Source organism: Amphiprion ocellaris, chromosome 19 (assembly GCF_022539595.1).
Source record: "Amphiprion ocellaris isolate individual 3 ecotype Okinawa chromosome 19, ASM2253959v1, whole genome shotgun sequence".
NCBI classification, from domain to species: domain Eukaryota; kingdom Metazoa; phylum Chordata; class Actinopteri; family Pomacentridae; genus Amphiprion; species Amphiprion ocellaris.
In genome coordinates this window covers 25,079,545-25,097,697 of record NC_072784.1, presented here as the reverse complement: position 1 = coordinate 25,097,697, position 18,153 = coordinate 25,079,545, and the positions used below count along the sequence as shown (strand labels likewise).

Sequence of the window (18,153 nt, the reverse complement as noted above, 5' to 3'; positions counted from 1 at the left end):
CTATGGATACTTGGGGAAAACGTTCTCGTCCTCGTGCGTTTCCGTGTTTCTCCCCGGACCTTTTACGGAAACGAACCGAGTTCCGGTTTCTGATGTCAGTTACCTGTGCATGCTGTCGAGTGTAGCTTCTTTCAAAGTGTAAATAGCTTTAATATTATCACATTTTAACACATTGACATTGCGTGTGTTGTATTCGGATGCTCATTTGCACCTTTATGTGTTAATTTGCTGCTTTTGACGCGGTTTCTCAACTGTTCTGTGTCACTGGTTAGCCGGTTAGCCTGGCGGCTAACAAAGCTAGTAACTGTGGAGTGACACGTTTCTGTTTCTATTTTGTCCTCCTGACAGTGTAGCTGTAGCCCACCTCAACTTCCACTATGGGCATCTTGGAGAAAATCGCGGAAATAGAGAAAGAAATTTCTCGAACACAGAAAAACAAAGGTAAGAGAGGGCAGTTGTAATGCTAACTGTTAGCTACAAGGTAGGCGAACTTAAGAGCCAACTGAGGGTGTGTATGTCAGCTGTGAGTGTTATGTTACTCATAAATGTCACAGAAACTTGACACTGTTAACAAGTTGATGAAAGCCAGCTGTAACACAGATAAAGACAACACAATCCTCCGTCTGTTTTTTATCTCGAAGTAGTAAGGGCGAAATAGAATTAAAACAAACTCCACTGTGCTAGTTGTGTTGTTATTATAAATTAATAGCACCCTGTCTTCATCTTCCACCCACTGCTTAGTCAAACTTGTAGTTGTAGTAAAGTCACATATTTGGAATTTTTTTCCAATTAGAAATATCCTCTTTCTACTTTAAAATTGATTAAATGTAGCTACACTGGTGCACGGCTGCGCCCATCTACATTTGCAGCAGCTCCAGCACACCAGCTCACAAATAACACTGCTCACACCCTGTAAAATTACTCAGACAACGGAAAATTGTAATGTTGGAGCAACTCAGCCATGCCAGTCTGAGCCAGAAACAGATTCTAACAGAGAATAATACAGAAAGTCCCATCCTGCAAGAAGACAGGATTGGTTCCTTAGATGTTGTTACATATGAAACCCCAGAAGTCTAAATCCATGTTTTTGAGACTGTCACTGGCACATTGCAGTTTTAAAAAGGAAATACTTAGCCATGGAACTGGCTGCTATAAATCAAGACATTTGAGATCACTGATCAACATTTTTCACCATTTTCTAACACTACATAGACAAATCAACCAATCATTTATTTTAGAAAATAACTGATAATGAAAATAATTGTGAGTTTCAGCCGTAATGTGTGTTAACAAGGCAAAAAACGTCTCTCAGAAGTGGGTCCTTGATACACTTAAGTCTTTCAGCTCATCACACTTGTCAGAATGAACCAGCTTTGCTCCTTTTGAGTCGCTGCTTTTTTTTTTTGTTTACTCATTCCTCCAGCCACTGAGTACCATCTGGGTTTGCTCAAGGCCAAGCTAGCCAAATACAGAGCTCAGCTTCTGGAGCCCTCCAAGTCAGCGGGGCCCAAAGGCGAGGGCTTTGATGTGATGAAATCAGGAGATGCTCGCGTTGCTCTTATCGGTTTTCCCTCTGTGGGTAAGGTACGTTGACATGGTGGGTGATGGATTGGGTTTATTGGTCTGGATTTATACCGTACATTTTTCTCTTTATCCTGGCAAGATAAATGGCATGTATTTTTAAGATGTGTTGGTTTAATTTAACTCTCTTTCGTGTCCTGCAGTCCACCTTCCTTAGCTTGATGACATCAACTGCCAGTGAAGCTGCTTCCTATGAGTTCACGACCCTCACTTGTATACCTGGTGTCATAGAGGTACACACACCTACATCAGTACAAGTGTTTATGTTTTTGGTTTTAGACACCATGTAAATATTTGTCTTGAACCCTGTTATTTTTTTTGGTCTGTAGTACAAAGGGGCCAACATCCAGTTGTTAGATCTGCCAGGAATCATTGAGGGTGCTGCCCAAGGTGAGCTTAAGTTCCATGTTGTTTTATTTTGTGAGGTTAAGCCCAAAGTGAGTAGACATTGGTGATTTGTAGTATGTTTGAGATTTTTCCAGTGTTCAGAATTGTTAATAAACTATAAAATATGGATACTAAAGGAATATGAAGCTAAATATATACGTTGGTGAATGTTCATTATTTGTGGTAAACACTGACTCCTAAACATGAAAAAAGCCTTATCGTGGTTGTGTTGTATTGACCTTTAACCTTTTATAGGTAAGGGTAGAGGTCGACAAGTCATCGCTGTCGCCAGGACATCAGATGTCGTCATCATGATGTTGGATGCCACCAAAGGAGATGTTCAAAGGTTTGTGATGCACACTGTTTGTGAATGTGAACAATCTAGAAGGGGTTTGATGGGACACTTTTTTATCAATAACTTATGCTTTAAACTTCTTTGTAGGACACTTCTAGAAAAAGAGTTGGAGTCAGTGGGCATCAGACTCAACAGAACAAAACCAAATATTTATTTCAAGGTACCATTTTTATTTTCTTTTTGCATCACTTGGGGGCATCATAGGACCAATTAGTATTCAAGATGTAGTGTGTTAGCTATGGGAGAAATTTGGCTTGATTGTGGTGGTAGGTAAAGATGCTATCAATCAACTCGGTGGCTCTAAAGATACCAACTCCAAATTACTCCAAATCCAGCTTATCACCTCTTGAAATAATTACTTAAATTCAAAATCAAATCTTCATTTACATTGTATCTTTAGTACAAAATTTCAATGTCAGGTGCTTAACAATGAAAGAAAAATACATCAGTACAAAACAAGATATGTAGAAATTAAAAAGATCCATATAAAAAAAAGAAATGGTAAAATAAATCATTAAAATGAGACATTTAAAAAGTTATTAAGGATTGGAAGAATGCTTAGCTAAAAAGAAATGTCTAGAGGTTTCTTTCAAAGTGCCTGTGTTAAATATACAAATGTTAAATATTGTAATATTAACTATCAAAATGTTTATTTCTTTTTCTCTGTAGCCCAAGAAAGGTGGCGGCCTCTCCTACAACTCCACTGTTCCTCTCACTCACTGCTCAGAGAAGCTCGTTCAGCTCATTCTTCACGAATACAGTATCCTTCACTCCGCCGGCACCAGAGGAGACAAAACACAGAAGAAAAAACAGTCTCTCCCTTCAAAATACTTTTTCCTTTTCCAGATCAGTTATGTTTTCTAAGAGCCAAGTTTCTAAATGTGTCACAGAAGTATCGGGTTCATTCTTTAACTCTTCTCCCCAGAAATCTTTAATGCAGAAGTCCTGTTCAGGGAAGACAGCACACCAGATGAGTTCATTGATGTCATCGTTGGGAACAGAGTCTACATGCCTTGTTTATATGTATGTAAATACAGTCATCCCTAAAATTATACCTGTTTAAAAGGGTCCTTTTTTGTTTTTTAGAGTTTTCCACAAGTCCAGAGATTCTTTTTTTGAATTTTCAACCTGTATAAAATGTATCGTCTTGTCTCCTTATGTTGTGAGGTTTTTTACCCTCATATTTTTTTTTGTATACTCAGGTGTACAACAAGGTGGATCAAATCTCCATCGAGGAGGTGGACCGTCTGGCACGCAGACCTCACAGTGTCGTCATCAGGTCAGATATCTGTGTGTGTAAACTGCAGAAATCATCTTACTCTTATTTATGTATATTTGTATGTGGAAGTTAATCAGCCTCCTCCGTTTTCTGTCCACATGTGCATTTCAGTTGTGGGATGAAGCTGAACCTGGATTACCTTCTGGAGACGTTGTGGGAATACTTGGCACTGATTTGCATTTATACTAAGAAAAGAGGAGGTACACACATGCAGACGCCTCATTCATGCATACAATTATTCATTAAGCTGTCACAGCAGCACCAATAATACATAGGTCATCTAACTTTATCTATGTGTTAATTTCTTCTTGTTAGAGCGCCCAGACTTTAATGATGCCATCATCATGAGAAGAGGAGCAAGTGTAGAACATGTGGTAAGTAAAACTCACATATACTGTACCTGTCAAGAGTAATGCTTTTAGATCATTTGTACATTTGTAATCAGTAATAAGCAAACCTTCTGCATTGCACAGTTTCTAATTATGTTTTTAAATATCCACAGTGCCATCGAATCCACAGAACCTTAGCCAGCCAGTTCAAATATGCCCTGGTTTGGGTAAGTACAGTCAAGCTGTCAGAGGCAGTGACCTTCAGAAACATGTTTGAACTGACTGTGTCAAATTGTTATGCTGAGCAGAATAAACACAGTTTGTTCATGTAATGGTTATGTTGCCTTAGACGTACAGTTACTGTTACTGATACCATTTTAAAACAGTCTTTCTGAAAGAGATCTAATGGAAGGCAAAATTATCAGTTCAATAAATAATGCAATTTTGAGGTCGAAAAACAAAAACGTCTTTTTCCTTTTTTAAAAATTTTTTTTTTTACCTCAACAGCCTTCACTGTGGGTTAAAGGTCATAAGTGGCCACAGAGTAAGCACAGTGGTCCTCAAGAACTTTTTACTTTCTGCAACTGACTGCGGTAGCGTTTACAGTAACAAATGCGCTCATGTGTAATACTTAATTTGATGGTCATATTTCTCCCTATGTGACTGTTGTGTTTCCACACCATTTTGACGAGAAGTTAGTTGGTGTCTGTACTAGTGCCCTGAAAATCCAACTCCATGTTAACATTATTGATGTCATCATGGAAAAGAAATGTACGCACAGCTGTAAAAAAAAATATATATATATATATATTTATCTATTGTAACATATTGCTAATGATGGTGTGAAGTAGAGGCTGGCTGATGCTGGATTTTTGGTGGTAATGCAGATTTCAGAAAGCAAAAAAAAATCTAATCAATATTCTTTACATTTATGTTGAAATTAGTGTTGTCAAATGATTAGTTTTTAATCGGATTAATCACATGGTTGCTGTGGATTAATTTAGATTAAATCACGATTAAATATTCATTTTTTAATCTAAATTAATCATGTTTCATTTTGCATGCGCAAACAGACTCAAGACAGAAGAGAATATATATGAACTTATGGTGTCTATCGAACACCTTTAAAGGTTTATGTTAGAATCCCTGACTCATGCATGCTTTGCATTAATGTGGTACTTTAAGCTGAAATTGCTTCGGTGAAAAAAAAACCTCCTTCCTGAAGAGTGTGCATATTACTGTATGTCGGTCAACTGTTCCGTCTTGGGGTTTTTTGTATTCAAATTTCCCACCAAGAGGACGAACATGCTGTTTAGTACGACCGACTTGCTAGGACATTTAACTGTTTTACATTACTTTGTCTTTTAGTATTTTTTTTAACTTTACAACAGAGAGGAATTTTCAAGTACAAAAACATGCAACAAAGCATTAAACCCCTGGGAAATTATATTACCTTTCAAAAAAAGTCAATCTATAAATGAAGTTATGAAATATATATTGTCTTGTACTTGTTGCTGCAAATTAGAGGTAGGTTATATATGTATATGTATATATATATATATATATATATATATATATATATATATATATATATATATATATATATATATGCTGTATATAAGCAACATAATTAGTGAAATTACTTGCAAAACATTATTTCTGCAGCCCTCTGATGCCCTTCAACATTAAATCACATTTTCTCTACTCAGTTAATTTCTTTGCTGTGAAGTTAGGACTCATATGAGCCAAAATAAAAACCAGAGACGCCTTTCTCAGATGTCAAAACATGTCGTCTTTGACAGAGTCGCATTTTAAATATATAATGGTCACAAATAGTCCGACACTAACGTTACTCCATAACAACACACACAGTGAGTTGCTGTTACAGCCTGTGTCACTGTGTTATAGTATTTTCTGACAAAGTAAAACTAAGAGTGACATGATGTCATTGACGGTTGCTGAAGACAGATAGTAATGTTAATCATTTTAACTTTAACTTTTTCTCATAACTGAAAGAGGAGACATGAGTCATTTTTAATTTCACAACATCGTTTAAACTTACGTGTCGACTCAGCCCACTCCTGTAATGTTGCCTGGCTGTAACTTAAACGGCGCAAGGACATCATTCTGCGCAACTCTGACACTTAACAGCTTTTACTGTTTTATGAGAAATCAAGAATATATCGGCGTTTAATTGGCAAAAGTCCGGCTGATGATTATTTTGGAAAGGGTTATAATCCGCTGATTTAATCGGCCAGTCGATGAATCAGCCGGGCCCTGCTGTTTACCATCTTCCATGTGGAGTTGCTTGTTCTGCCACTTTCAGATCAACTGCCTAAGTGTACTTGGACAAACTGCCCGAAATGTGTTGCCAGAGACGTTTCAGGGATTTTGAGTCATTCTGTGCTGCAGATGCGTTAATTGTGTTAAAATTTTTAATCTGATTAATCATGATGATGGATTAATCTGCGTTAACGGGTTAATTTTGAAGCCCGAGTTAAAATAAATTTGAATAGACAAAATGACAGTTTCACATTTTGTGAACATTTCATTAATGTAATTCACAAACTAGTTAACAACTTAAATTGTCCCAAGCATCTTTTTCTGAACTATGTTTTGTTTAAAAAAAGATTTTCATATTGGAAAACATGTTGGTACCGATGTATCTGTGATAGGCCGATAAAAATCCATCCAGGGATGCAACATAGAAATTCATTAACATATGGTAACATTCATTAACATAGAAATAATACACTGAATCCTTTTTGTTTGCTCTTTTTGACACTCTCAAACTGAAAATTAGCTTTAGCTTAGATTCTGACTATTGGAGCTCAGCTTGTATTATCACTTAACCATTAATTCATTTCATAATGACATAGTAGCTCAGTGTCTATCACTAACAAATGTATACCTGATATTGATATTCCATGTACTATATACACAGTGTTTGGGCACTGACTATAAGAGACAGTGACTGTATTTCAGCTTCGTTAAACTTTGAGTCTGTGATTCTGGAGAAAAATTGTTGATGTTTAGCAAAGTTAGCTTAGTTAACATGTACCAGGTTTATCATCTCTCTAGCTTTCACTGCCCCTTTTTGATCCATGACCTCTCCTCTTTACCATTGTTTGGGTTTGACCACAAGCACACATGACACAGTAAAATAATGTTGTTTGTTTTCCATTTACAGTATATGAACACACACCTTCATCTAACACACAAACACGCAGCCAGTTGACTGTGACCAGATATTTACTGAATTTGACAAAAAGTGCATCCAATTAAAATCGCTTACTCCACCTTTCAACTTCCACTTTCATTGTGTAAATTTCAGTAAACACAGCTGCAACTCACTAAATAATAATTGTTTACTTTAGGTTTGGTGTGTTGGCTGACAGTAATCCTCACTTTGGTCAGCGCATGCTCAATTTTACTCTCTACGTTCACCCTTTCAGTCACAGCTGTGTTTACTGCACCATGACATATGAAAAAGCAGAGTAGAGTGGATGCATAAAACAGAAAAAAAATATTTCAGATTCCATAAACATAGGGTAGTGTTCTCACAGATACGTCTGTTTGTACAATATCATTGTAGTGCCCTGGCTGGGAAATGTTCCACGTCACTTTTTCAGTAACTTATGTTCTGTTCACTGTTCAGTAATTCTTTTTAAACACAAAGCTTTTATTTGCAGTGGATTTGACCCGTGCTGTCTGTTGGTCTTTCAGGGAACGAGTACCAAGTACAGCCCTCAGAGAGTGGGCCTAACACACATCATGGAGCATGAGGACGTCATCCAGATCGTTAAGAAGTAAAACAAGCTTCTGACTGGACAGAAGAGATGCAGGAGAGGATTAACAAATTACCTGTACAGTAGCTTTACAGCAAAGAAAAATAGCCACCATCCTTATTTTGTATATGAAATCTAACAGGAACTATGAATTGAAGATTCATTGAGACCGACTATATCAGAGTTGGTTGTGGACAGAAGCTGGTGTATTTTACCTTTTGATTTGACAAAGATACAAGATAAGAGACACTGATTCAGAGCAAGAAAAGGATGGAATAAAGTCCATAAAACATTTAATAAGTCCATGTGTTTTTTATATAGTTTTATTCTTATCTCCATCGCACCTTGATTAGATTCAATCACTTACAAACACCTAATATCAGAAGATTTGACATCTTTTACAGCAAACTGCTCTTTGTCTTTCAGAATCGAATTGTGGAGGGTAATTGGATTATTGTGTCCTGGTTGTTGACCTGTTTGTTTCAGGGAGTTATTTCCAAATGAGCCTGATTTGTCGTAATCATTGGATCATAGTCACCTTTATTTTTTTGTCCAGAATTAAGATTGCTTTTTTTTTTTTTGAATTCATTTATCTTTTCGCATTCAGTTAATTTATAGCTAATAGTGTAAAGATTAGAAACTGTTGGATTATGTCATCCTAATTGTTTCTGGAATGGTGGCAGGAACCTCACATTAGAAGCAGTATCACTGCATAATCCTGACATCTTTTTTTAAATTTTTTTTTAAAATAAAATTCACATTTTTACTATTTTTTTTTAAATTCTTTGGCTTCCTGTGGATACCCTCCCTGTGAAGTTTATTATTATTTTATTATTATTTTTAAATCAGTGTACAGTAGTGGAAGAAGTATTCAGATCCTGCTCTAATCTTTGATTTTTGGGAGGAGTTATTTCGGATCATTTGAACATTTTTTGCGTGTGAGAAGTTTAGAGAGAGAAAAAAAAATCACTATTTGGTGGAGCTCATAGACGTCTGAGCTGTGACCCTGATTACGAACAGCTCTTTTCTGATTTAATCTTTAACAGTGTGTTGTATTTTCAAAGCTCGCTGTATTATCCACTGTGTAATATTATTATCTTTAACTTAAGATGTCAGACAAACGTGACGGAGTAAAAAAGTGCAATATTTGTAGCGGAGTGGAAATATAACAAAATGGAAATACTCAAGTTCATGCACCTCACCAGAAGTATGTTTAAATCATCAAATCATTCATTCATTCATCTTATTACTCTACAAGTAATAATGTGTTATGATGTTTTCACTTCCATCCACTGAAGGCTTAAAATTTAAACTTGCAGATAAATTTCTTTAAGTTCATGCATATTGGAGGCTCTAAGTCACAAGGGTGTGGACCATGACCCTCTTTTTAATATCTCAAAACTGTGCTCCTACATATATCATCTTAAACTTTTGAAATTTAAGATGAGAAAAGACAAACTTCCTTCAGTGCGCAAATTTAAAAACAGCCTTGTCGTGTCAAACTCCATCATCCTGAACAGCGAAAATTAAACATGTAAGTGAAGGAGCCATGAGCAAACAAACACAGATAAGAACAACTGACTATTAAAGCAGACTGATGTTTTTATGATGTGAACTTTTTTTTTTTTCACCTTGATGCCTTCTGCTCAGTAGGTGAGGTTCAGTCACCTCTGACCCCTCCGTTCCTGCAGCCCAGCTGTTTGCTATCTCCAGAGCTCCAAGGCATTTTTCTTTCAGAAAGTATGGCTTCCCCGTCTATGCAGCCCATTCACTGGCACACACACAAGCACAATAGCACCATTAAATATTCACAAGCATCTCTTCAGTCTAGGAGAGGGGGACTGAGTGGGAGGCTTCATGCGAGCGAGCGAGAGAGAGAAAGCGAGGGGCTGAGTCAGCGAGGCGCTTGGACTTAAAGATGCCCTAAAGATGTCTCCTCCGATCGCTTTGTGGACGAAGAGATTCTGCTTTGGCATAACCTGAAAAGGCAGGCAGAGATGGTGGGATAATATTGTGGAGCACAAGAGGAAACAAAGGTACGGTCGACTGGATGTGTATTGTGTGGGACAGGCATGACACTTGATGCTGCTTGGCTCCATATGGCATAGCTAAGCGTGAGTGTGTGGTGCCAGAATACATAAGCTGAGGTTGTTATTAGAGTTTTTGTTCATTAGGAAGCTGTTTAAGGCTGTAAGCTGCCTTCATGGAAGTAAATTTTGTCTATATGAGTTCAAGGTGTTTGTATTCGGGCCTCTCACCCACTTCATTTCAACTAGATTAAATGAAAACTGGGAGTATAATCAACTTCAATAGTTCTATTTGACAGTATTAGTCAATTAAAACACAAGTTTACTGAAATCTTAGAGCTCCTGTCTCATCAGGACCAGCTTAACATGGATGTTTCCCGAAGTAATACTAACTTTTACACAGTTTTATGAACTAATCAGTATAGAAGTCTGACTGGATAAAAAGCTGAGCACCAAGAACTAATAGCTTTTTAACTCATATGGTGGTTTTATAAACTAGACCACACATCATAAGCAATATAAACAGTGACCACCATGGCTGTGCATTTTCAAACTGCAGGCAATCAATGACAATGCCCAAAACACAAGTTCAGACTTAGAGGTTTTGTATGTAACAAACCAAAGGAACTAATCTGGTCAACTTCAGGCTTTTCTGTGTCATTATTTCTCTTCAGATTTCCAGTTTGAACATGTGTGAGTGAACCTGCCCCCATGTAAAGTAATTTTACAGTGTCTGAGCAGAGTCATAGGTGAGCTGGTGTGCTCGAGCTGCAGTGAGTGGCAAAGGGGTGGGTGGAGATAAAGGCAGGGACTTTAAAGATGAGGCAGAACGGGGTTATTTCATGGAAAAACCTTTAAACGTGTTTTTATGGCTTTAATCAATGGCAGGAGAGGTCAACCATAGTTAACTGATTCTTTTTACATAAAAAAGAATGGTTACATGCAATCAAATTTCATTGCTAAATATGACTTCACTGTTTGTCAAATCACAATAGAAAATATTTCCAAATTGCCTGGAAATGTAGGAAACTTGAACTTCTGAACTCAAGGTGAAGAAAAATTAAGTTATGAAGCAAATTTTGTTAAGTTATTACAACTTGAATTTAGTTTTATATCAACGAACACGTACACTACCATCCAAAAGTTTGGGGTCATTTAGAAATTTCCTTATTTTTGAAAGAAAAGTGTTTTTTTCAATGAAGAAAACATTAAATAAATCATAAATACATTCTAGACATTCGCCCCGAGTCAGCTGGGATAGGATCCAGCCCTCCACGACCCTAATGAGGATTAAGTGGTGTATAGATAATGGATGGATGGATGGACAGTCTAGACATTATTAATATAGTGAATGACTGTTTTTAATGGCTGATTTTTAATGGAATATCTACATAGGAGTACAGAGGCGAAGTGTGAGTTTTCATGGAAAACATGAAATTGCTTGAATGAAACCAAACTTTTGAATGGTAGTATAAATTTGAGTTCAACATATGAACAATGTTAAGTTGGTGCAGTTAGCGGCATTATTTTGTCAACCCAACCCATTAAAAATAATGTTTCTGACTTTAGAAATTTATCTAAATCAGTAAATTTGAATCCTTATGCATTTAATTAAGTGCTAGAAATTGGCTCCTTGAATTACTTTTCAGGGTGTAGACAACATTTTTCATCAGGACTCTGATTACTCTTAGTCTCTGCTGCCCTCTTCTGCTTCATTCTGCTCATTACAGGAAGCTTCTTACCTGAGAATCCTATCAGATGATCACAGTCTGTGATCTGTTTAAACAGTATAAAGCTAAAGAACATAGAGAAAGGCCTGATTTACCTTCTCATAATCACAACTCTGCAGTGTCTGAATGTTGTTTTCACAAGTTACAATTCCTTTAAAATGGACCAATCCAGTAACGTATTATCACAAATAATCCAGCCAAGTAACTACTGTTAAGAGTCAAGAATCAAGCGTCTTTATTGTCATTATGTTTTCACAGAGCAAAATTTTGACTGGCGACTCCCGGTTATAGATAAAAAAAAAAAAAAAATAGAAAAAGGCACACCACATTCAAATAAAATAAAATCCTTAAAAGATATAAATATGTAAAAAGAATTAGTGCAAATGAGCAGTGAGATGGGTGGTAAAGTGCAGTCCAATGCAAGACTCAGTTCTTTATTACACATAGTGCAACTGTTTGTGTGTGCAGGGGGGAAATGGATTCGACAGCTCTGGGATAAAAACAGTTTTTCAGTTGGAAGTTAGAATTTTTATGTTTCTGTAAGGTTTACCTATATGAAGCGGCATAAACAGTCCATTTCCCGGGTGGGTGGGGTTAGCGGCGATACATAGGGCCTTCCTCTGGACCCGGCCAGCGTATATCGAGTCCAGGTCTGGAAGAGGACTTCCCACAGTCCCTTTTGCTGTTTTCACCACAAGGATGTATTGAACATCTGATGTCATGACAGCCTCAGTGAAGACAAAGAGCAGATTTAACCACACATTTATGCACTCAGTCACTTATGTTGTTTGTTCACCCTCTTAGCAACAATAGAGCTTTACTTTTTACACAAAGTTACACAAGAGACTCAGCATGGACATGCGTTCAGCTTATATGCTGCAGACGTACAGGGACTGAATGAACAGATGAATGAATAGTCTTGTTTTTGTGTGTGTACTGATCAGATGTCCTTTTATCCTTTACATAAGGCTGCTAACCACCTGGTGCATTGCATTTGTCTTTTTGTGAAGCTAATTTCAGTGCTTCATATGCAGCTTTTGTCTCTGGTTTAAAACAAAACCTTTTTACATTTTACATGGACCGTGATCTCTACTGGTTTGAGATGCACGCAAACACAAAGGACAGTGTTTTTTTTTAGGAAAATCACATTCAAAACTTGAAGCGTAAACCTGTAAGCACACATTTATCATATTCTATCATCCCTTGTGAATGCGCTATATGGAAGAAGGAGAGTATTTGGTTACTGTTAGTGTTTGAAGGAGTTTGTTAATCTGTGAGATCAATGAGAATCTCAGGAAGATTATACTGTTCATGAGTAACTGAGATTATTGTATCAATGTTTACACTTACCTTTTTTTTCCAGTAAAGACACCATTAAACATATGCATCACAGTTAATATACTATTCAACTTTTTTAACAGTAAATACACCATCTAACATACCTTTTCACAGTAAGTCCACAATTTTATATATTTTTCCCAGTAAATATACCATTAAGTACACTGTTTTCAAAGAAAATACACCATTTAATTTTTATTTCAGTGCTGCAATACTGCAACAGACATCATTTTTCATAGTAAATACACTATTAAACATACTTTATCACAGTGAATCCACCATTTAATATACTTTGTCACAGTAAATCGAACATTTAACATGCTTTTTCACAGTAAACCCATTTAAGATACATTTTCTCAGTAAATACACCATGAAATGTATTTTTTTCCACAGTGAATACAGAAATAGACCTGCTGTGCCACAGTAATTACATCATTAAACATACTCCTTCACATTAAGTCCATCATTTATTATACTTTTTTCCACAGTAAATTCACCTTTTCACAGTGAATTCACCATTAAACATACTTTTTCCACAGTAAATCCACCATTTGATATACCTTTCTCACAGCAAATGACACTGTACTTTGTACTGTACTGTTCCCAAAGTTAATCCACCATCATTCTTTGTTTCTATGTCCTCAGCACTGACAATGCCGAAGGGCAAGCAGCCACCAGGTATTAAAATCACTAAACATCAGTGAACTATGAAAGGCAGTCACACATTGTTTGACAATTAGGAAAACAGCCTGAAGTTCAGATTGGTGGCCCAGAACAATCTGTATTAATACAGATCATTTACATAAAAATCAGAAATTTGTAGATGATACACAAGGATGGCAGTGATAATTAACTGCTGATAATTTAACTGAACTTCACCCCTGTCGTGTGTGTGTGTGTGTGTGTGTGTGTGTGTGTGTGTGTGTGTGTGTGTGTGTGTGTGTGTGTGTGTGTGTGTGTGTGTGTGTGTGTGTGTGTGCGTGTGTGCGTGTGTGCGTGTGTGCGTGTGTGTGAGTAGTTCTGATAAGGCCTCCCAACGCACAAATACACAAATGCCTCACAAGCTATTGTCATGCAGGGGATTTTTAACCAATCACTCCTTAGGTTCTGACATTGGGACGCAAGTGTGGGAAGATGATAGTGCTATGGGTGTGTGTGTCTTTCTCTGTCTGGGTATATGTGTGTGCGTATGTAATCCTGCCATTAATGCACAATGGATCTGCCTGGTTGTTTACCCTCGTGGAGCTACATACAGACATGTACAAGTAGCATGTTTACTAAGAAACCTAATCGCTGCACTACTGATGCATGGATTGATGCGGAGTCTCATAGCTGAACCTCCTCAGCTCTCCGTCCTGTACATCTGATCTGTGGATGTACAGGTAATTACTGAAGCAACAGAGGGTATGTTTACCACTGAGGGCCCATTGTGTGTTCAGATGGTCCGTGCCATTTAATGAAAGTGATGTGGATTTCGTGTGTGTGTGTGTGTGTTTGCGGGTGTGTGTGTGTGTGTGTGTGTGTGTGTGTTTGCGTGTGTGTGTGTGTGTGTGTGTGCAAGTGGGTGGGTGGGCGCTATATAAAATATTAGCTGGGACAGGAACAAGGAACAGGAGTCAGTGCAGCCACACTGCAGACAGCATGTGGCTTTATCAGGTATTGGATGGCTGTTTGTGGATACTAAGTGCTCTAATATCTCTAAATATCAAATACTGCCACTCAAAAGAGCAGACAAGGTAAGCAACTCAATAAATTTGATTAGTGTATTAGTAAATGGCATAAATTTGACAAAGGTATGACATGAATTGTATGTATAATTGTCTAATTACAGCTGTGCCATGTCATCTTATATCATCTTGTCTTCTGCGGAAACAGAAAAAAGAAATATTAGGAAATGCCATTGTCAGATTTTAAGATGTCTCCTAACTGCATAAATAACTTATTGTATTTACTGTTGTCTATCAATTTATGTAGTACATATTACCACCCACTGACAAAATAAATTCCTCTTGAAGTGAATCCTTTTAGCCAGTCAAAGCTTAGCAACTTTGTTGAAAGCTTAAAAAAAAAAGTTAAGTATTTGCTCCACAGAGAAATCCAGCTGTTCTTCAAACGTATTTATTTGTCCCAATAAGAGTGCTGTTATTTCCCATTTCAACATGAATGCACAAATCAAACAGCTCCATGCTCTCTGCTGTTTTTGTTTGTAGTCAGTTTTATTCAGTATTTTACATATCATTCATATCATATTATTAATATTAAGGATAACTCCTCCTTACATTTTAATTAGCTGACAAGTTGACCAGTTATTGACCAGTTAGTCTTAACTGAAGGGGTTGCTTGAAACCATTTCAAAACAATTACTCTCCTTAAAGCACCTACAAGTATTTTTAAAGACATGTTTCTACATTGCTGTAAATTTAGCCCAGTTGTTTCGCCCAAATATTACAACAAAGGTGAAATCAACTTCTCGCCATAGTGGACATTCGCCAATATCTCTTTCGTTTTGAAGCTAAAATATTATTCTTAAATGTTTGTCAATTAGAATTATGCCAGAACTTTGAATTTGTATTCTATGACTATGCTGGAGTATTAAAAAATGCAAATAAATCAGTCCTGACAGCTGTTACATCCATCCTTAACTGCCTCCAGAGAGTAAAGTGCTAGATGGCAAATTTAAAATTGTCTTCAGCTAAATGACAGTAAGACAGAAGTGACTGAGGTTTGGATTCATCCAGCCTCAACGACAATCAGTATAACTGTATACTGAGGAGAACCGACACCAAATCTTCAGTAATCTTGGTATCATCTTTGACTCAGCACTGAAATTTGACAAGCAGATTAACTCTGTGGTGAAAAGATGCGACTGTTAACTGAGGAACGTTGCCAAATTGAAATCCATCCTTGTCTCAGTGACATGACGACTGTAACCACTGCATCCATCTTCTCAATGGTGCATTACAGTAACTCTCTGTTTCTGGGTATTGGCCTCACCTCACTGTCCTGTCTATAGTTGCTGCAGGACCCCTAAGTAGTCCTGAATAAATGGAAAGCATCAGACCTATACTAGCATCCCTGCACCAGCTGCCTGTTAAATAAAGAATTTTAGGGGTTTAAAAGTTCCTTTCTTAGTGAGCTGACGCATTAGTTGTGTTGTTTATCTAATTGTTACCTGGACAGTGGCAGTCTGGCAGTCTTTGACTATGTTCACATAAAGTTTGAATGTCCAGAAAAGATTGTCTTTAGATGTGAAATTGCAGTTTTTTTTTAAAATTAACTTGTAACAAGTAAGTCAGAGTGTGAGTATTATTTTCGGTCCGTCTATTTATAGCAGTCTGCCCAACCAATAGTTGACGTTTGATCCTCTGAGGCAGATCTTCAGCATGTCAGGGGGTAGCTGGCATTTCTCTATTGTCAAGTCACAGGTTAATCCAACAGCGAAGGTTAAAACCTGAATGGAGCTTAAAAGCTTACAGGAAACCTGAGTCCAGCATCCGCATCCTCCTGCTACACCATCCCTTCCTGAAAGATGCCCTCTGTATTTACTTCTATCTCTGTCTTTCATTCTGTCCTCCTTATGTTTTTCATGGAATTTTTCAGAGGCAAATAAATGATTCCAAAGGTTGAGGAGTGTTGACTAAATATTGATGGGTTCATTGTCTTTTACCTTTATGGCATTTTATCACAGTTTATAATCATAGTGGCATAAATCAAGAGCTCTGTTGGAGGGTCGGTTCACCTCCTTGGTCAAAAATGTGAAAGTCAAATTTATTGTCAATTCTGCCATATGTACAAGAAACAGACAGGATTGAAATGCCGTTTCTCTCAGACCCCAGTGCAAAGATGCAAGGCACAGTAGAAAAACAATAAAGACAAAGACACTAAGAAACAAGACACTACGAAATAAGCAATGCACTACAACGCATAGAGCAATGGTGTAGTAAAAGACTGCCTGGCTGGTGTGCAAGTAGATAGATATTTACAGATGTTGAGTAGATAGGTATCTATAGATGACAGTGCAGTATATTTACAGAAAAAAAGCAGTATAATACATTGTAATTGGTGCAAAATGTGGTAATAGGTGCAAAATATGCAGTGATAAAACAGTAGTAGAGCCAACAGACGTGCTGGCTGTAAATATCTCGACTACTCTAGAATGGACTGACATGAAATTTCGGTACTGATATTCATGGGTGTTGAATTCGAATGATTTTTGTTATCACTTGATATTTTATCTCAAGCCATCATCATCAGGCCAGAATGTTACTCAAAAAACTCACCATCTTGTTTTGCGGAAGCTCTATGCTGTAGGTGTCCAGGTTTATATAGTAAAAAGCTACTCAGCCTGCTTACATTACACGTTCAGTTTAGCTTAACCATACAAGCTAATTGTAGGAACCAAATTGTGATTTGTGTTGATTTTCACACATTCCTTCTTTTTATTAGTATGTTTATGTGAATGGGAGGAATGGGAGAGAGTGTGTGTGTGCAGGTGTGCCCTTGAGGTAGCTGTAGGTGGAGCCTAAGGTGAAGGTTTCAAGACCAGCTGCCACAGCATCTGGGTGTGGCTGAGGAAGGAAAAAGTTTTTTGACTATGTGGCTGCAAGAAGGAACGAGGCCTTGTAAAGACTCTTTAGTTCAAATCTTTGCTATTTTATTTTTCAACATCTGTAAATTCATTCAAACAATAAATGGTCATTGGGAAGAACTGGAGCCACTACTCATCTTTATCTGCATGTGCCAAGACACAAATCCAACTCAGCCATCAGTAACAGTCAAACAGCAAACCAAAGGGGTTGGCTGAAATTGCTATTACACTAATGGTCTTTTACTTTTTTTGATAATATTTCTTTTTGTTTGCAATTACTAATTTTCTCTGTAAGTGATCCTTTTACATGCAAATATAGCAAACATCACAGTACAGCAGCATCATTTCTGACACGTGATGAGGTGATGTCACAATTATAAAATCAGGAGATCAGCGGTGCAGAACAGCAGCTTGAAAACAGTTTTGTATTGATTGCTGCTTAATATGTAGTGCCAATAGACCACATTTTAGTCACTATTTTATATTCATTCAGTCTTCTGACAACAAAAACAGAATGTAAATGAGAACAACTTTATTGGGAATTGACCCAATTTAATTCAAATTCGAAAAGCCTACGCACAGGAGAGGTTTGTGTCAGAAGTACAAGTGAGAAGGCAGACTGTCAAAGCCCCCGGTTTTGACCCCCCCTTTTCTGCCGTCTGCCCCTCTGCTGCGGGTGTGTCTCTCCACTTGCTGCATCCATGCTGCTGGAGAGCAGCACAGACGCAGAGCAGCTGTGGGAGCCGCACAC

At 37.4% G+C, this 18,153-nt stretch overlaps 1 protein-coding gene across 1 annotated transcript; it reads left to right on the top strand.

Moving 5' to 3' along the window:
* Position 1: 1 nt before the first annotated feature.
* drg2 (developmentally regulated GTP binding protein 2) lies at positions 2-8,019 on the top strand. The gene is made up of 14 exons (XM_023293256.3): positions 2-138; positions 349-441; positions 1,424-1,584; positions 1,725-1,814; positions 1,911-1,971; positions 2,224-2,314; positions 2,411-2,483; positions 2,993-3,083; positions 3,249-3,346; positions 3,526-3,602; positions 3,714-3,802; positions 3,918-3,976; positions 4,105-4,158; positions 7,658-8,019. Exons 2-14 carry the CDS (start codon positions 378-380, stop codon positions 7,742-7,744), a joined length of 1,095 nt encoding a protein of 364 aa, XP_023149024.1. The 5' UTR covers positions 2-138; positions 349-377; the 3' UTR covers positions 7,745-8,019.
* Positions 8,020-18,153: the final 10,134 nt, after the last annotated feature.